We start from the raw sequence: 20,805 nt of genomic DNA on the forward strand, positions 1-20,805 counted from the left end.
ACAAAGTTATGCATATGCGTAAGCGCAGGAGTGAGATTTAATTCTGGTAAAATTGGTGAATTCTTTGTCTAATTATACTAGCACAAGACTTTGCCATCATAATAGTGGATTTTGTTATTCTTGGTTATACATTCCTTTTTTGAGGCCTGTGCAAATTAGAGGGTTGTAGCTTCTGTAGTTCAAGCTTGTTGCACACACCAGGGACTCTGAATTCTTCCATTCTCATTCCCACCCTGTCAGGGCTCCCTGTGTGCCATCCTCCCATCCCCTTCTATTTCTGGGACTCCCTGCAACTCCCCACAGCCAGGGGTTTGCTGTGAATTCCAGTGCCCTCCACTCTCCCTTCCCCCTGGCCAGGGACTCTGTTTGCCCCTTCTCCATACCAGGATCCTCCAATCTCCCCCACCCCTTCATTAGGGGTTGTGTCTCTCGGATTCTCTCCTATCCTATAACAGGGTCCCCTATTCTTCCCCCATGCTAGGAGCTATATGCATGCCCCCATTCCCTCCACCACCCTATTATTGTTAGTCTGGGATAAAAGTCATTCCAAGGTGTCAACATGTTAAATTCTATTGGGAGGATGAGCAGGGTGGTGGAGTGCAGTAAGGTGTTTATTTGGGTGCCTTCAATGACATGTTTGCTCTATAGACTAATGGCTCTCAACCTTTCCAGACCACTGTGCCCCTTTCAGAAGTTTAGTCTTGTGTATCCCCAAGTTTCGCCTCACTTAAAAACTACTTACAACATCAGACATAAACATACAAAACTGTCACAGCACACCATTACTGAAAAAATTGCTGACTCTCTCATTTTTAACATATAATTATAAAATAAATACATTGGAATATAAACATTGTATTTACATTTCAGTGTATAGTATTTAGAGGAGTATAAACAAGTCATTGTCTGTATGAAATTTTAGTTTGCGCTACCTTCGCTAGTGCTTTTTGTGTAGCCTGTTGTAAAACTAGTCAAATGTCTAGATGAATTGATGTAACCCTTGTAAGACCTCTGCGTACTCCCAGGAGTACGCATACCCCTGGTAGAGAGCCACAGCTGTAGACAACTGAAGAGATCCTTGAAGCTGTGTCTCTGCTAATCAGATGCAATTGGCTTCATGTGCCCCTTGTTTTCCCCTTTTTGGTTTTCCAGTTTTCCTTGACATCTGTAGGATTCTGGCTGTTGATGGCCTAGAACACATTACCTGACATTTTGAAATTGATCAGATGCAGAGTTCAAAAGTTACCGTGTTACATTCAGACATACGTAAACGGAGAAATGCCATCAAGTTGTGTGGAAGGCCTTCATGAGCTTGGCCAATTAACATGCATCATTCTTAGATTTTTACATATAAGTTAATAACTGCACTGTAAATTGCTTGGTTACATTTATTCTAATGAGATTTCAAATTCTAGTGTAAATGATGAGTTAGTTTCTGATTTTGAAGAATTTGTCACACTGCAACTTGATTTTAAAACTAAACCTTTTATTGTTAAAGGAATGTGCTAAAAGAATTGCCAAAGTTTCAGCAGAAGCTAAATTGGAAATTGATGAAGAAAATTACCTAAACTCCTTCAGACCCAACCTGATGGATGTAGTATACACGTGGGCAAATGGAGCTACTTTTGCTCACATCTGCAAAATGACTGATGTCTTTGAAGGTATGTTGCTTTAAAACTTCCATTTTATGAAATGTTAGTGTGGTAACAGTTCACAAATTCTGTGTGATTGACTTCTGTTCTTTGTGATGTAGTTCAAGTTTGCATTCCTCTGTTGGGGAAAAAATTAGGACTCTGAAAAGCCCAAAGCTGGTTCTGACTATCCTTCTGAAAGTAAATTACTCAAGCCAGATATTTCAAGTATTTGCTTTCTCTGTAGTAGAAAACCACAAACTTTTTCTTTGTGTAGAAATCATTTCAAGTCTACTTAACTGTTTGGTAATTTGGAAACTATAAAATATTTGACTGACCCCTTGATAATAAATAACCAATTTATTTAACCCAAAAGAGTACCATTTATAAAACACAGAAATCCTAAACATTGCAGTATATTGTGCTTACAAGAAGAATTTTAATGCTGTTTTCTTATTCAAAGCAGAAATGTTTGCCTCAACAAATCTATAACTCGTTACATCAGTTAATGATGACTAGCAAAATAGAATGCAAGGAAAAGTGGAGAGTTTTTTGCTTCATAACTTCAGTTTTGTAGAAGTTAAGTCGTTAGCACTTAATTACAAAGTCAGAGGAGAAAATATTTTGGAAAGAAGCTAGGAGGGAGTCTTAAAAATGTACTAGATAGGGAAGATTCTTTACTTAAGTCAGCTTTAATAAATATACATCCTGATTTAATTTCAATTGTGATTACAGAAGGTCAGTTCTCCCCTCCCCTTCCATCCCCCGCGCAATTCATTGAGTTGCCATAGTAAAATCAGTTGTTTGTTTCCATAACAAAGTCAACAAAGGTGATTCATTTTGACATCTAAAGGAGCAAAGTTGTTTTCCTGACAGTTTGATTTTTAAAATATGAGATGCAAAGGGACTTGATTTGTATTCTGATGAGAGAATCAATTAGATTGAGTTCAGTGTCTAATGCACTCAGGAATATTTGCGTATTGCTTACTGACAAGTAAAAATGTGGTGGTGTAATTTTCTAGCTCTTCTCTGTTAATACTTTAGGGACACTGCATGCAGTTTGATTTAGTGGAGAGCACAAAATGTGAAATTTGTATTTTGTAAAGCCTTGTAGGGAATTCTTTCAAACCTTTTAACTTGATGCCAGAGTCTCAGCTATCAACATTTTAGAAAGCTGATCCCTACTGATACTATTTTGTATTTTATTGTTTTGTTTGTTCTGTTGCCAGCTCAGAAAACTACATGGGTTATCAAAAACTATTTTCCTTTGAAAATTGAACACTAGAAGATTCTTTAGTTTACTTTTTGCTTACTAAGCTCAGTTTGGTGCTATACAAAATGTTAACTTTTATAGTGTTACAATTGACTTCTTCCTCAATAACATTGTAAGGCTGTTAATATTATTTTATTACTTTTTTATGATGCACCATGATCCAAGCTTTAATTTATGGGAGGAAAAATGAGTAAAGAACTGAGTGAGAATTAAATATTAATAATAATTTGCAAAGTGCCATACAAATATTAATCCGCGGAAGACCCTCTTAAGCTGTTGGTAGTTTCTTAGGTGCAGCCACTTCAGAGAATTTATTCCTTCCCCAGCTCCCAACTATTTGTTTTCCCAATGATGTTCCCCCTTCAAAACAGCTGCATGATTTTGCATTCTTGCTCTTTGTTCTCCCTTTTCTTCTTTGTGCCTTAAAATTCTCAGGTAGAATCTTGTTTGGGGAGAGGCTTGCTACGAAAGTGGTGATTGACAATAGCCAAAGATTTCGCTCCCTACAACAAAACCCCCAAAAGGCTACAAACCTTCCTAGTTTTAGCCACAGCAAAGGTACCAGAGAAGAGACTCCTGACTCCAGGGGTAAACCTAGGTATGGATCACCAAGGGGAAGCCTGGACCCAGGAATGGGACTAGTCCCTCCTTCCACTCCAAACCATTGGTGTGTCTGCAGTAGGGTTCCTAGAAATAAGGACAGGGTATCACTCGTCACAAGCAGATGGGAGTCAATGCACTTCAGTATAAAGTTCAGCACAGATCTCAAGATGTCAAGAAACGCACAATACTGGCTGCTATATCTCACTTCCTAAAGCTCTGCCAGTAGAACTTGTGTTTCAGGAAAGGTACTCAGTACTCTGTAGCCCTGATCTTCATAGTAAGAAGATGGAGAGGAGTTTGGGCCACCTTAAGATCATAAGGAGGCCAGAACAGTGGGATGAAGACACTAGCTCAGAGGTCCCCAACGCAGTGCCCGTGGGCACCGTGGCACCCACGGGGGAATCTAAATGTGCCCGCTTACTGGCTGGCGGTCAAGCATCCGCTGAAATGCCGCCAAATTTTAATGACATTTCAGCAGTGACACCTCTGGATGACACCGCTTGACGCCAAGTGACGTCATCAAGAAGCGTGGCCGCCAAAATGCCACCGAAATTCAGCGACATTTCAGCGGATGCTCGACCGCCGCCACAGTCCTTCGTCTGGCACCTGCCAGACGAAAAGGTTGGGGACCACTGCACTAGCTAATACTCTTATCAAAATTTCTGCACGAAGCCTAATAACAATGGTGGATCTGGCAGAGATTTAGAAGCTCCTTCCCATTAGCACTGTCATCATCGGTTTATGGTTTGCCAGCAGAAATAGTCAATAGCAAAATAAAAGATTGCACTTTGGTCTGTCCTCTGCCCTGTGATACTCACAAAGGTATTGGCAGTGATAATAGTTGGGCTGAGAAGTCTAAGACTTAAGTTCTGCAAATTCTTAAATGACATACTGTTAGACTGTTACTGGTAAGGAGAGAGCAAATAGGATTCACATCCTGTGCTGAGTATAAATACTTCACGAGCTTTGTAACCTTGCTTGGTTACCTGTTAGGGCTCTGTTCAATGTAGACAGGCCTGTAGATATTTTTGAACTTCTGGGGCTGTTGAGAACACAAGGAAAGGCGATTGCTTGCCTGTACTACCAGTAGGTCATGTCATTTCATGATATGAAGCATGTGTGTCAGTGAAAGGAATCTTCTTGTCTCATGTTCATTCAAGGATTCAGCACAACGGAGGGGAAAGTTCACATATACATTTATAGCCTTTCTGGGCAGTGTAGTGCACTGTGTGCATATGCATCCAACAGGCCTCACTTGCAGACTCTTTTTATGCTAATTGTACTCAGGTAGCCCTTTTTTATTAGGCTGATCTTAACTATGGCAGAGCCAGCGCTCTACTGTAATACTCAATACTCTCCAGGCAAGCAGCGTCTCCACTGCCACATCTTATCCTTATGAAATCTCTGCTGAATCATTAGCCCTGGTGGCTTTTGTTCTTTGTTCATCAAGGAGTCTGAAGGGCAGCTGGAGTTTAAGGAGTTAGATCATTTCTAATGCTTAATTCCACTGAGGTTGAGGGTTGTGAGCCATTATGTCCTTGATGTGACTTCATGGTTACATAAAGCTTCCAGCATGAACCTTACCTAATTCCTTTGCCTCTTTTCTAATGGTGTAATACACTTACAGTGAAGGCAGCAACCCCCAGGCCTCTGCAAGAAACTGGGCCTCAAACCAAAAATTGTCTCACTCCTTCCCTTTTCTTCTTTGAAGAAGGAAAACTTCTACCGTTGCATTATCTTGCCCTAGGATTCCACTCCTATGGCTTACATCACCTACATACACAGGTAAGAGACAGCAGGTTCCTCCAAAGCAAAAGGACGAAAACAGAATTTCCCCAGCTCTAGGGGCTGGTCTGTACGGCAGAATCTCCATGTTTGAAGGTGGTTGTGGAGACTCAAGTTAGCCAGCATGACTATGACATCTCAGGCACCAGTCCAAGCAAAATGGTGCTCAGCATCGTGTCAGTTTAATTATTATTTCTTCATCGTAAGATCAAAAACGGAGGGAGTTTGTGTTGCCTTTGATCTTAAGAACCAGTGTTTTAATAATGATTAGGTGACATGCTGAAACGTGTGTGCTAGCCTGCCCTGCCAGCAGCGCTATGGCCAACTCTGTGTTGGCTAGCACTTTTCTTCACTACACGATGTTACCATGTTCGATCGGATTTGGTAATTGTTGAAATAAGGAAATTGACACATTCTTGCTCATTTACTCTGAATTCCTGGCCATCATTAATTTATGCGGGAAATCTGATGTGTAGTGCGGTGCCAAAAACCTACTAAGCTGGGTTTCCTGCGACCAACAGAAAACCTGGCAATCAGTACTTCTGGACTCAGCAGATTCCTCCTATTGAGAGGCTGCCTTTCTGACCACTGGAAGAAATTGTGTTCCTTGGAGATACGCTCCAAAGGAATGCAGCAGGAAACAGATGATGGAAATCAAGAGCTACTCCCAGCTATCTGTTCTTCCTGTGTTTCCCAGGTCACTCTTGGCTGAATAAGCCACACAAAAATTAAAAATACCATTTTCCCATTTGTTACATACTGCCTGTGTTCTGAATAAGAGGACTGCTGGCTGCAAATGGGGAACAGAGTCACAGCCCAGGTTGTTGGCTATTAGCTGCTATGGCTATCCTAGCAATGGTGGAGCCAGCAGACTTCTCCTCTAACCATACAGGTCTATCTTTCATCTTTTGTGAGGGTGAAGATGCATGATTCTGCTCTTAGAGGGTTTGTAAAAGGAGACAATTCCTGCAGAATTGTCCAAAAATAAATGCCGACTCTGAGGATTTACCCAGATAGAGCATTGTGGACCACACTGCACCTACATTTTATATCGAAGCACCTGAGTTTCTGCAGCATAGTGGCACTGAATCCTGTGGTACATTGACATAGGGTTTCAAGTAAATTAAAAAACAAGCTTTTATTGAATATGAAAATGAATAATAAAATAAGGAACACTGTTGTTGTTATGATATTAAATACAAGTCTCCATTGAAGGGCTTGTCTAGATGTTGGCAGTTGGCCAGTGCATATGAGGGAACTTTTAATGCGTTAGCAATGTCCCTGTAGGCAGAGCATGGCCTGCTAGTGAGCTGTAGATTTACGCCCTGGCATGCCTCGCACTAACTATTTTGTCTGGACAAACCCTAACTCTAATTTAATACTGCCCCATACTACAGATTCTCTTCCACACTGAAAGCAACGTGTAATATGGTGGGATAGGATAGGGTGAGAACTAGAAACTTTGGCATGGTGGTAGGAGACATTTGGCACTGAGGACAGGATTAATACCTTCTGTTCCCCTTTGCGTTATGGGCAGGGGTAGACATGAGGATCTGACATTCTGGGGGGAAGGGGAGAGCATAAATATTTGCATACTTAATTTGTTCCTCATTACAAAAACACCAAATAGTACTGAGTTAAAGTGCTGCAAAATGATGTTTTGGTTACTACCCCCGTTTTTTTCTTCACAGCACGTGGCTAGAGGAAGGGCTTTCTTAGTGGGTATCTTCTTCACTATTACATGGGAGACAACTCCATCCTGCTCCAGGTTTTTTGTGCTCTGGACCAGCAGGCACCAGGGCAGGATCTCTGGTAGAAAAATAAGGCTTTGCATCTCATCAGCAGTATAGCTTCATCACCAACAGTAGCAATGAGGGAAGCTGTAGGGTCGATGGGGGTTGGAAAACTTTAACAGTGATGGTAAAAACAATCAATCAAAAGAACAAATTGATTCCCCCCTTTTTGGAGCTGGTCAAAACTCGAGATTTTTGGTGTGTAAGAAATTTTGGATTTTCAGAAGTTGGGTTAATTCCCCATTGGAATAAAATCAAATTTGCTGAAACTTTTCAGAAAGACAAAAATGTTGATTTGGAAATAGTGAAATATGGTGTTTTGGGAGGGGGGAATAAATGAAACTGACATTGTCAGTTTGAGGGTCTGTGGCAGACCTGCCATGCAGACTGTCCTGGGGCTGGGAATCCCCAGAGTTACCAGAGACCTGAGCCACAAGAAATCTAGCTTTTACTACAGGCACAATAGCTAGAGATGCTCAAAATATCACTAACCGCTACTGCCATAGCCATAGCAAGCATTTAAAAAAAAACAAAAACCCCATCAAAAGTAACTTTTCTATGGAAAGATGATTGTCAATTTTCCAGACAATTTTTACAGCTAGAGATGTATAAAATGGAATAAAAGTCATGAAAGCCGTGAAGGAAACAACCACTAGGCATTTTACACACAATTAGCTTTTTCCAGAGCCTTTCCTTCACTATAAACTGAATGCCTGACTCCTGCCAGTACTCGAGTGGCTGGCAGGCTCCCTGCCACAAGCTGTAGATGCTGGAACACTTGCAGGTTTCCAGTGGAAACCGAAACCTGCCTGGTGTTTGAACAAGTTTTATCAAATCTGACATAGATTTTGGAGAACACTTCTGAGCAGCTCTGTCCTACATTACAGCTGCCAACTGTGGTTCCTAATGTTCCTGTTGCAGCCTGAGCCTTTGAGTGCAGGAAGCTGTTTCCAAAATGGGGGTGGAGTATTGTGCATCTTTCCCAAAGAAAGGTTTCTTGCTAAATAGCAGCAGCATTGATTTGTGAATAGAAATCAACCTAGTCCCTATCAATCAGAGGTAAAGTGGCCATGACAGGGTTTTATACTTACAAGCCATGGTGGGGTAAGGGTGGAGGGGACAGAAAAGGGACCTAGAGTTTTGAAAAAGAAAACTGCCAAGCAGTAATGTGTTTAAACATTTATAGTGACTTGTGTTTTTTAAAAGGAAGATAATGTAAGTTTAGGAGTAAGTAGCTGCTGGTAACAACTTTGTTTTGAATGTACAAAAGCCTGTCTGCAACAATCCCAGCTATAATGAAACCTGTCTGTGTAAGCTGGTGCTTGGTAGAATTATATTCTTGTAAACAGACTGTAGCAGGGACTTCCAGAAAACTGAGTCGATGTTTGCCAAAATGCAGCGTGGCTATGCTCAGGGGAACTGCTGATGGTTCACTTATTTTGGTGCTTTGTCTCAGTAATTGACTCCATATGGTTTTTAATCTATAATAGCGGCAAGCGGTTTTACAGATACTGTCTCCTCACAGGAGTTATTCCTGCTGTAGTAGATGACATAATGGCAGCAATGACTGTGTTCATATGCATGCCCATGCCTTAACAAAACAAATGTGCACAGGCTTTCATTGACTATAGACAATTGTGGAATTAGGGCTTTATTTTCACAGAGTGAGTCTCTCTCTTTAGGCCTGGGTGGCAGAGATGAATTACTCTGAACTGTCATTTACAGTCTTCTTACAGACCAGTTTCTGCTTTGTAGTGTCAGTTGTCTGTGGTGTCACAACTCTGACTGAAAAAAATTCATCAAACAGAAGCTTGTGCACAGCAGAAATTTTAGGTGAAAAATTACACTGATGCATCTTGTTCTCTATATAGCTATCACTTCAGTGCCATTTACAGTCAAACTATTCAAAGGTGAAATCTATACTGGACAGATATTTCCACACCATAGACTAGCTTTAAATTAGATTGTAACAAAGCAGTAAAAATTGTCTAATAGTACACACTACTTACTTACCATCTCTTCTGTTTTAGGTATATCAAGTACTGTGCTTCCATATACTTAATTATGCTTCACACCTGTACAGGATGGGGAACATGTCATGCACGGCAATCTAGTGCAGTCTCCACTAGCCCCATTCATTGTCCCATTGCCAGCTCACTCTCTCTGCTGCAAAGTCTTTGACACCTACATGCAAAGCTCATCTGTTCAGTAATTTCCCTGCTTTATATCCCATTGCTTTTACAATCAGACAACAGAATCCACTTCAGGTAATGAAGGAAAGGCTCTGGAAAAAGAGCTAGTTATGTGTAAAATGCCTAGTAGTTGTTCCTTTCAAGTCTATCTCTGTTTCAGCTGTTCATGGCTTTTATTCTATTTTATACATCTCTAGCTGCAAAGATTGTCTGGACAAGTGACAATCACCTTTCCATAGAAAAGTTACTTTAGCTGGGGATGGGGTTGGAGTTTTTTGGAATGCAGGGTTAGGGTCGAAGGAGGTATTGATACTTTGAGCAGCTCTAGCTCTTGTGACTGTACTACAGGCACAATTTCTTGTGCAATAGTCAAGCTTTCTAAAACTCCTGAGCAGCTGAGTGAGGTAAGTGGCGACATGGCCAATAAACTTAATTTCTAGAAATGAAAGCTGGAATGTGGGAATGGAAGTTGGCACATAACGTCAGTGGTTTTAAAATGGAATTGTTACAAATCCAAAGCATTGTACTTAAGTAGGCCTGAACTTAAACTGTTTTAAGGATATCCTTCATGTAGAAGCTCAAGTTACATCCTATAATTACATTAATATGTCATGTAACAAATTTAGTCAACTTTCTTGTTGCCATTAAGTGAAGTGACAGCTAAAAAAGTTTCATATTTTATCTAGGTAGCATAATTCGTTGTATGAGGCGGCTAGAAGAATTGCTTCGACAGATGTGTCAAGCAGCAAAGGCCATTGGAAACACAGAGCTGGAAAATAAGTTTGCGGAAGGTATGTATTTAGAATATGGTTATAAATAGAAGGGGTGAAAGCATGTGCCTATGAACTAAATCCATTGCAGCTTCTAAAGAAAATATTCAAGCCAAGTTTTTCCTTCTTGAATTATGGAAAATGCTACATTATCTGCGATGAAAGCACTATTTTAATTTAACACATTGTCAACTTGATTCTTTCTGTAGAGGTATGGGTGCTAGAAAGTCAGACTTGGCTTTAGAGAGTTTATTTGCAATAGGAGTAAAAGCTAGCTTTTTTTCCTCCATAAATATTTGGTAGATTTATGCCTATAACTGCTTAAAAGCATAATTCATCTACCCTTCCAAAGGCAGAGTTTCTCTGTACTTTATCGATGGGTCTGAAGTCATAACTTAGACTGTGCACATAGAGACAAGTCTCAGGGCCTCTTAAAGGTACCACATTATCTAATGTCCCAAGGTTCAGCTTCTACCTGTATGACAGTAATACTGATCTGTTTTTCCTTTTTGATAGGAATTACCAAAATCAAGAGAGACATTGTGTTTGCTGCAAGCCTCTACCTATAAGAAATCTATTTTCTGGAAGACCATTATGGATTGGGAGCAATCTGAGACTTGTTCACAGAGCAGAATAATTTTAGACTGGTGGCATTAGGCCAGTTTGCCATCTTAACCCCCAAGACAGACATTTAATGGTGTACGTATTTAAAACAGGAAGCATTCTAGCAAAGCATATTACATACACAGTGCTGTTTGTACATAAGTGTTATCATGTTATTTTAATAAAAAAATTACATTTAAGTGTTTTATAAGCAGTAAGCTTGAACTAATAGAATTTAAAGATTTTTAAAGCTATTACATACACATAATGCTGTTATGTTACTATATACACATGTAAAGTGAGCATCCAAGAGATATATATATATATAGCAGCAGCAGTCCCTTAAAGGCATTTATTTATTTTACATAGGGAGACTCATTAAATCATTTTTCTTTTAGAAAGCAGGATACTTCACAGGATCATGGTTGGTGATTACTGCCATAGTGATTTCCATTTGTTGGTGTCTCATGTAGAGTTGTATGCGAATCTTCATTGGGTTTAAAGGTACATCCCCTTACTTTGAAAAAATCTGATACATACACCACCTAAGGGAACAAATTATACACTGTTAGAATCCTGTAAAACCTTATGCCCATTGTCTGTCAACTAAAACTATCCACATTAAAGGAGGTAGTCCTACACTGTAAGTTCTTATGCATTTGGAGTGGTATATGGAGCCAGGACACTAAATTAACTGGTTCTGAGAGGAAAAGTGACTAGAAGAGCTATTTACATTAAAGCTCTGATCAACTACCAGAAAATCTGTCAAATGTATCCAGATGACAGCTTGCTCATTAATTTTCCTTTGTAGTATTTTGGGATGCAAAAGAAAAAAGGATGTATGTATTTATGGTGATAGTAAAGTATCAGAGGGGTGGGTAGCTGTTAGTCTGGATCTGTAAGTGCCACAGGACTCTTTGCTGCTTATGGTGAAAGTAAGTTTAGCTCAGTCTACTTATTGTCTGACCTCAATTTAAGATTGTTTCATACAATCAAGGAAATGCCACACACTAGTTTCTGGAGAATCACTACAACCTTCCTTATCAGTGGACATTCTGAAGGTGTAAGTTGCACGCACCAGTGTGGGTGTTACTGCTTTCCAAGTTCACAGTTCAAAGCATTCCTATAATTTTATATTTAAATAAGTTACATTATAAAGCAGAATATGTATAACAATTTGCAAATACTTCATTAGGAGTATCTGTGGTTAACTTTGACATTTATGTACTGTGCACTCAACCCAAGCAGGGCAAAATATTCATAGAGGCCTATTAGCATCCTCAAAACCTATTTGAAATTGACAACCTTTGTTAAAAGTAAGTTTATCTACTGAATAAAATATTAAGCAGCAGATGGTTGCTGCCAGTTTTTAAACAGTCAAACACTGAACTGCTAGAAGGCACTAGCTAACCTTTACCCTGGAACCAAAATGCTAAACCTAGTGTTTGAGAGAATTTGCCTCTTCTGCACGTGCAGAGTGTATTTTCTTCGTTTTAATTCAAAAAGTTGAGAAACCAGGAAGGAGTATTGTCCTCTTCCAATCTGTTAATAGAACTAGTAAATCTCATCCTTCCACCTAGCTTTTAAAGTCCTTGATGCCCAGAGCCTCCCATGCCAGCCACTTTCCCCTCTCTAGCTGCCTAGCAGCAGATCTGGTTCCAGCTTCCCTTCACAGCATTTTTCAAATTTTGTACAAGTGTGCCCATCTGCCATTCGCTTATGGCTCTCACCACACCTCTTTTCAGCTCCATTTCCCCTCATTATACTGACCCAGGGTGGACTGATTTAAATAAAGTAGGAAATCATGATTTAGATTATCTTGTTTTGTATTTGTACTTAAATTTTCCTAAAGAAAGACAACCAGTGAAAATCATCCTGCTAGGAAAAGCAGTTAAACCAGCATAATTTAACATGCATTTCAGAGCCTTAATTTTTACATGTTAGAAAATGGTGACTTATTTTCTAGAGGAAGATTAACTTTTTACTGATGGCTGGACAAATCGTTTAATTCAGTTTTTAAATATATTACCCCTAGTAGTGAACTGAATTATGTTTCTGGTCACCAACAAAAATGGATTAAAGGCCTAGAAAACATGGCCTATGAGGGAATATTGAAAAATTGGGTTTGTTTAGTCTGGAGAAGACAGACACACACTAACAGTTTAAGTACATAAAAGGTTGTTACAAAGAGGAGGTAGAAAAATTGCTGATTTTAACCTCTGAGGATAGGACAAGCAGCAACGGGCTTAAAATGCCATAAGGACAGTTTAAGTTGGACATTAGGAAAAAGTTCCTAACTGTCAGAGTCATTAAGCATTGGAATAAAGTGCTCAGGAGGTGGTGGAATCTCCATCATTGGGGATTTTTAAGAGCAGGTTGGACAAACACTAGCAGGGGACTGGACTAGATGACCTCTTGAGGTCCCTGCCAGTTCTATGATTCTATGTCCAAGACTTTAGAACTGGAAGGCCTCATTCTGTTCCTTTATGAATGAAAATCAAATGTAAAGGGAAAACAAGCAATTCTGACTCCCAGTCAGAGTCTCAACATTGAATAAACTGAAGAGGAAATATTCTCTGACCATGTAGAAGAGGCTACTGTTATCCAAAAGCTAGTTCAGCACTCTAGCAAACTCTGCTGTCAGGGGCTTAGCCAGTGCCTTCCAGCAATCCAGTGGTTGGCCCTTCTTTAAAGCATCACAGGTAATGCCTGAATGTTGTCCATTTAATTTAACGCTAGATTATAGTAAATGTAGGCCTCAACATAAAATTGACAATTTAAACACGATTAAAATTATCCATTCTGCCCTCTCCCCATACCAATTCTCACCCAGCACAAATCTCCTTGCCTCTGACATCTGCCCCATCCCTTGACTTCCTCCTCAACAATTTGTTTTCTACTCCTTCACATTGGCCTAGTAACACATGTACTTCTCCAGCTTAATTGAATCTCATGTCCTCAATCCAAGCTACACTTTCACCACCTTTGACTCACTCCTCAAACCTTCCCTTCCCCTCCTCTCTCTGCAAAAGGGTCTTACAGATTTCTACCAAGAGAAAATTTGTAAAAAGACATGATCTTCCTTCCGTCCTTCTCTTAACCCCTCCACTTGTCCCAAATGACCCAATGCCAGCTCTTGCTCTCCTTTACCACTTATCCCCTCCCTTACTTAAATGTCTCCTCTTTTCTGGCTCTTTCCCATCACAATAGAAACCTTCTTTAGTCTCTTCCATCTTAAACCCAACCTTGACCCCACTTACCTCTCCAGCTACCAACCCTTTTCCTTCTAATCTCTAAATTTGAGCACACCAGTTTAAATCACTGTCAACATTCTCCTCCTCCAATTCTGTCTTAGACCTTCTGAAACACAGCTTCTGCCCCTTGCGCTCCCCTGAAACCACTTTAAGTCTTCACTTACCCTTTCCTAGCCATGTCAGTGGCAGCAGTACTCCTCGATCCTCATCCTTTACCTGTCAATCACCTTTCAAACGGACTCTACTCCTCTTGAAATTGTCCTCTCTTGGCTTCCATGAATGTCCTCCCACTTCTCCTCTGACCTCTCAAATTGCTCTCTGTGTGTCATAAGAATGGCCTTACTGGGTCAGACCAAAGGTCCATCTAGCTCAGTATCCTGTCTTGCGACAGTGGCCAATGCCAGGTGCCCCAGAGAGAATGAACAGAACAGGTAATCATCAAGTGATCCATGCCCTGTCACTCATTCCCAGCTTCTGGCAAACAGAGGTTAGGGACACCATCCCTGCCCATCCTGGCTAATAGCCACTGATGGATCTATGCTCCATGAATTTATCTAGTTCTTTTCTGAACCCTGTTATGGTCTTGGCCTTCACAACATTCTCTGGCAAGGAGTTCCACAGCTTGACTGATGTGTGAAGAAACACTTCCTTTTATTTGTTTTAAACCTACTGCCTATTAATTTCATTTGGTGACCCCTAGCTGTCCCCATATATGTCCTTCGGGGATCCTCCTCATTCCCGCTACCCCCAGCTTTCCACAGGGCTCTGTCTTTGGTCTCCTTTACACCATATTCCTGGGTAATCTCTCTGCTGACAACTCAGATCTACCCTTTTCCAAGCCTGCCTTCTGTCCATACTAAAATCTCTATCCGTTTCTGACATCTTGTGGATCAAGCTCAACATGGCTAACAGCTTTGAATCTCCTCTCTGGCGCTTCCCTCCTCATTAAGCACAGGACAACACCACTATCATGTCTGTCACTCAGGCCCTCAACCTGGACATCCCCTTCAACTCTGACCTCTCTCTAGGTCCTGATATCCAGGCTTTTAAATCTTGCCGATTCTTTCACGTAACATCTAAGATACGGTCTTTCCTATCTCTCCATACAGCTAAGACTCATGTCCATTATAGGAACATTCTTTTTTCTGGTCTTGACAAACGCAGCCTTCCTCCACACTCTCAATTCAGAATGCTACTGCAAAAAATAAAATTTTCCTAGCTTGTCACTTTGGCTTTGTCACCCCTCTTTACATACCTTCCATAAGTTATGTCCTCATTTTCAAAGCCCTTCACTGCTTATCACCACCCTGCCTGTTCTCTCTCATTCATGACTGAGGTGACACTTGCCTCTGATCTACCCATGATGCTATCCTCCATTGCTCGCTTGTTAAATTTTCAAACAGGCACCTTCATGCTCTCCGCCATGCTGCCCCTTGTACTTGGGAGGAGCTCCCTGAAGGGGGGGGGGGGGGGAAACTACCTAATCCTCTTTCAAATTCATCTTTAAAACCTCCTTTCCCATTAAGCCTACCAATAATTTAACAGTTACAGTGGTGGTGTGTTGAGATCACTGCTTATCCGACTGGCCAATACACTCCCCTGCTTTCCTGGTACTCCCTTGTCTGTCTTCATCTGTCTTAAACCAAAAAGATTGTTCCTGCCCCAAAGATCTTACTCTCTTTGTACAGAGGCTAGCACAATTAGGTTCCAGGTCCATTACTGTGGCTTCTACATTCTATGGTGGTAATAATGTGATTTAATTCTGTACAAAGTTTTCTTCTATTCCCTACCCAACCCTGCTACTTTTCAGAGCATGTGGAAGGTTTGTACATTTCCCCCTGAACAGAGCCTATGCTTACCACACATGGCATGAAACCTACTTTTAAAATAGTTTTGATTTGGGCTTAGTGAACTACTTATGAACTTACAATGAGTACAGCTACCACCGCTCCCTGAAGGAGTCCAGTCAACACATCACTCCAGTGATGTTTGTAATCAGAAACCCGGGAGAGACCCACGTAGATAGATGCGGCAATGAGACCAAATTGCGCTGTGGGACGTACAAGTCTTGCCCAATCTCCTTTCATTCTGGCCTGAAGATAAAGCTGAAAGACAGGAAAAGTTATGAAGCAGCTCTGAAGCAGTTTTCATCTGGAACTGCTCAGCTGAGAAGTCATGGCCCCAGGTTACTCAAGTTTAATCAGAAGTTATATGATTCATTATTCACATTTCAGAAGTATAATATGCTCCATACTCCTGAATATTAAGTTAGTTTGAAACAGCGTAGTAGTTCCAGGATATCAAATCCAAGCTGTGTTACTCTAGTGTAAATACCCAACAGCTCAGTACAACATGAATACAGAGATTTCAGTGTTAATTCCACTATTGTCTTAATGTTTTGTATAGTTATGCTACTCCCCACCCTTAGTTTGTTGTATAAAGGAATATAGTCCATTAGCACTGATTTGACAAAGGGCTAAATTGTTTCAGAATTATAAGATGCTGGTGCCAGACTAAAGCCATTTAAGGAGTGGAAGAAAGATCTCAGTGAACAGTGGAGATTAGATCAATATCTGTTTTTACTGATTAAAGCTAGCCAGCTCTTCCTTCATTGCTAAGCCATCTTCTTAGGCTGTTAAAGTGCTATCACATGTAACATACAGGGTTTCAAAAAACACTTTTTACTCCAAACAGGAAGCAACAAAAGACAACAGCATGAGTATAGAATACATAAGTTATACAATGACTGTATAAGTAGGAGTATACAAGCCTTTAATTGTCTACACATGATTGCAATAACTAATGGGGCTAAATACAGCCTGCCACTTAGGCCATGTCTACACATACAAGCTTCCAGCAGCACAGCTGTACCGCTGTGAGACAGCTGTCCTGTAGACATAAAACCAGCTCAATGAGCAGTGGTAGCTATGTCCGCAGGAGAGCATCCCCCCGAGCAACAAATGTTTGGCTGACATAAGTGCTAGTGTAGACATAAATAAAGCCCATATAATAGTATAAATTCAGCATAAAATTCTGCTTCTAACTGAAAAATAGAAAGCTAATTTAGCTATTCCAACAAAGGTTACCAACATTCATCAGCTGTCACCACAAAACTACAACTATGTTCACAAGATGTTTTGACAAAGTTTCTATAATGTGGCCACCTACATGTGTATTTACATCACTGGAGTTAAACTGTTACTCTACAGACTGCATCCCAAAAGTCCTGGGATATTGGAAAAAGACTTTTAGTGTGGGGGCGGGAGGGACTAAAAGTTTATGGCCATTTTTTCCTTCCCCACTAGCTCGTTTTATTCCTCCCCCCACTTCTTTCCTGCCTCTTGGCGAAGCAGCTGCCTTGCTCTGCATTCTGCTGCTTTAAAAAAGCTTTTTAAAAAGCACAACACATCCAGAGGCCTGACCTGCGATAAACAAATGCATCTGATGTGAGCCAAAGCCAAGTCCCAGCAGTAAGACTGAAATGCATTTTAACCTGTCTTGGCTCTAGTTATTGCCTTTGAACAGCTGATGTTTTACTCTATAGAATGTGGAAATCCCCCCAAGTGGAAGAGGTTTGCCAGATTCATATTAAAATATATTATACTCAGATAGGACATGAGCTATTTTAAAGCATAACCAAACTTTCTAACTTCATATCAGCCTGTCCTTCCATCACAGCTTTTGTGCTCTCTCCTACAAACCCCCTTCAGAGTACAAAACACAGGTCACAAGATCTTATATCTTACCTTCCCCATATAATCCACATTATTTGTCTATCACACTCTATTATCTCCAGTACAGAGAGAGGCTAGAGACCCCATGTTCCAGCTGAGGGGAGCTTTTCCTTGGTCCATCCAATATACGACTAAAAATCCCTAGACACGCTTTAGAAATCTTGTACTGGATGTAAGCAATAAGTTGAACATGTTATAGAGATTAGTAATTAATATACACCACAAAAAGTTTACAGAGTGGCTTTGTAGTGATGCTGTTTTAAGCAAAACTTTGTTATTTTACCCCAACTATTCTGTACTGTGTTTTGTGTCTTCAGTGTTCACAAGATGTTTATAGAGCCTCTTCCAAATGCTAAAAGCTTTACAATATATTTAATAGGGACAGTTTTGACTTTGCTTTGTGGTACAACTTAAATAGTGACTGCTAGTGAACAGCAGCCATTTGGGAGCTCAGCAATAGGTCAGTTTGCAATATTGAACCCCATCCATTCCCAGGAAAAAAAGCATACTAGTATTACCCTATCATGTACAAGAGCTATACAAGCAAGAGCTAATGGAGCTGGGATGCATGCTCAGTGTCTCAAAACTACAGCAGCAGCACTGGTCAACAGCTTAAATCTTGGTATAAAACTTGAATTCATAACCTTGCAATCCAGAATCTGAAGGGCTATCAACTGAGCCACACAGGATTCATGTGCTACCATGATACACAAACCACCTATGGTCAATGCTTCCACAGCCAACTTCAAAAACCACGTGCATCTATTATAACCATTAAGTTTATTGTGTAAATACTTGTACAGTGTGCACACTGTATATTCAAAGGTGCTACTTTCCAAAGGTAAATATTTGGGGAATGCTCCACTGGTTTGTCAAAGTAACTATTACATCATCATGTTGGTATTTTCAGTCTGCTATAAACAGCATGTCACAAGATCAAGCCTATACACAACCAACTTCTCCCCCCCACAGCAGGGTCAGGGTGAAATCAATCCCAGAAAAAGTTTAATCAGAGTGTAAATGCCAGACAGGTCCTCTTAGGACACAGCTTATTCTGCACTGTTTCAAAACGTGACTTCATTCCACGTTGCCATTATTTTGCTACTGTGTATATTAACTGCCAGACAGTATAGTTTAGAGCAGTGAAGGGTGAAAAGCTGTGGTCTGCATCTTCAATCCGGCACATGTTTTATGTTACCTTAGCTTTCACACTAGGATAGCTTCAGTGGTTCTACATGGGCCACTAGGGGTCCATACAGCACATGGTGGCCTACAAAGAGTTGGCTGGTCATTCAGTGCTAACTCCTTTTTTTTCCAGCTGCTGAAGTCCCCTGAAGACAGCTACATGTACTTGAATACTACGTTCCTATGTAGGTCATTGATGTAGTTGGCAGAAGGACATTCTACTATCATGAATGGGATGGGAGGCAATCTATGGGATTGAGACAGTTTCCTTCAAAAAGGTGCTCTATACTAGAGAACATTTTGAGAGACCTTGCTGCAGATTAGCTGGTAAGAGCTTTCACTGCCAGCCTACAGAAAGCTGAGCTAATGGTAAAATGCTGTTTGAACCTCCCTCAAGCAGAATGTAGTCCCAAAGAAAATGCTGGCCATTTTCTGTGTAACAGACAGCTGGCAAACATGAAGCGCAGGTTTTATGTTTAAACAGACTTTGATTCCACATTAAGAAAGTAACCACTAGCCCTAGCGGTTCAAGATTTGGAAATATCCTATAACAATATGTAGGAGGCAGTTAGATAAATATATTTTACCCATCCTAAGGCCTTTCTGAAGGGCCTGCACAGTGAAACCTACAGCAAGCGTAAAACCCTTGAGCCCTTCCACACTCCATAGCCAAAGAGGACAGAGTCCCACAGTTTTCTAAGAGTAGGTTCACAACCTGGGAAGGAGGGAGAAGTCATCCCACACAGCATTTTCTTTTCAATCACTTCACTGAAATGACTATCTACTGCAGTAATTACTTTCAAAGAGTAACAGCTGCTGCTGTTTATCACGAGTGCATTTTCTGATATTAAAGTGCTTGCAATAGTTATTTTTCGTAAGCCAGCTGCTGCAGTGGCGAATTCCATGTTATTTTTATCAGGCTGCTTCTAACTGAATTTACACTTAATAGACTTCGCCAGTGGTTTGGGGGGTTTTGCCTTCTGATCAATCACTCTTAAAAACTGAATTGTGCAATAGGAGCAAGACCTGGTTGACATGAACAGTTTAAAACAGATGAACAACATTGCTTAGTGCAATAAAATAATCCTCTTACAGAGCATGAAAGGAATACAACTTCTCCCCTGTAGTCCCATAAATATACAGGTCTATGAAAGTTAAAGCCAGTACCACATAAAATATTTATCCTTGTATATACATCCATAGGTGTGAATTTTATTACATTCATGGTTATAGTAACCTACAAATACATATATAAAATGCAGGCTTGACACGTGGAGTATCTGTACATGCAGACGTGTCCCCTTTTGATTTATTTAGGGCCCAATCCTGCTCCTATTTAAAGTCACTGATAAAACTGATAATCCTGCTCCCTTTGCTGTGTTTTCCTTAAAGTGAGGTGAAAAGTTTCCTGCATAATTGGAAGCAGACTGAATTTCAGAGTTAAACATTCTGTCACAAACTGTGGAACTTGTCAGTAAATTTCACACAGCATTACTGCAGAAAGTATGTTAGATCAACAGGATTTACCCTATGATTTATTAGGGAGGTATCACTATATCTGAGAGAGATCCCTGTAAGAGAAAAAATACTAACTAATGCTTAAAAATACAGGATGCCATTCAGATATCTTAAGTAGTTTCACAAACAGCATGTATAGGTGTTGATTTGTCCATCCTCCCTCTCCTGCTGTCTTCTGTCCCTATGTAAACTGTCATTATTAAGTTACCTTAGAAATGGTAGGTGTCATTAACAGCGGTCAGCTCCCCCACAGTGCTTTTGATTTACTAAGTTGAGACACACACACACACACACACTTTTTAGAAGCTTTCATAGAGTATGATTAAAGAATTTTTAGCCATTTTTCACTTAATGCTTACCCTATAATGAAAATACCACAGACATGCTGAACACAAATTTCCTCCCAGCCTATGGTCTAATACTCCATTTCTAAAAATACTAGGTCGGAGCTGAAAAACAGCCAC

General features: G+C 40.4%; 2 protein-coding genes across 3 annotated transcripts in view; one reads left to right on the forward strand and one right to left on the reverse strand.

Annotated features, from left to right (window-relative positions):
- MTREX (Mtr4 exosome RNA helicase) overlaps positions 1–10,855 on the forward strand; it is a 90,426-nt gene extending 79,571 nt beyond the window's left edge. The window contains exons 25-27 of the mRNA XM_050946889.1: positions 1,499–1,661; positions 9,964–10,068; positions 10,564–10,855. Coding sequence (XP_050802846.1) covers positions 1,499–1,661; positions 9,964–10,068; positions 10,564–10,616 — 321 coding nt within the window. The 3' untranslated portion in view covers positions 10,617–10,855. The remainder of the gene's footprint in view (positions 1–1,498; positions 1,662–9,963; positions 10,069–10,563) is intronic.
- PLPP1 (phospholipid phosphatase 1) overlaps positions 10,810–20,805 on the reverse strand; it is a 120,233-nt gene continuing 110,237 nt past the window's right edge. For both annotated transcript variants that reach the window (XM_050947117.1, XM_050947116.1), the window contains exons 5-6: positions 15,833–16,009; positions 10,810–11,195 (exon numbers count right to left, since the gene is read on the reverse strand). In XM_050947117.1, coding sequence (XP_050803074.1) covers positions 11,070–11,195; positions 15,833–16,009 — 303 coding nt within the window. In that variant the 3' untranslated portion in view covers positions 10,810–11,069. The remainder of the gene's footprint in view (positions 11,196–15,832; positions 16,010–20,805) is intronic.

The sequence above is a fragment of the Gopherus flavomarginatus genome, chromosome 3 (genome assembly GCF_025201925.1).
Source record: "Gopherus flavomarginatus isolate rGopFla2 chromosome 3, rGopFla2.mat.asm, whole genome shotgun sequence".
Classification (NCBI taxonomy): Eukaryota; Metazoa; Chordata; order Testudines; family Testudinidae; genus Gopherus; species Gopherus flavomarginatus.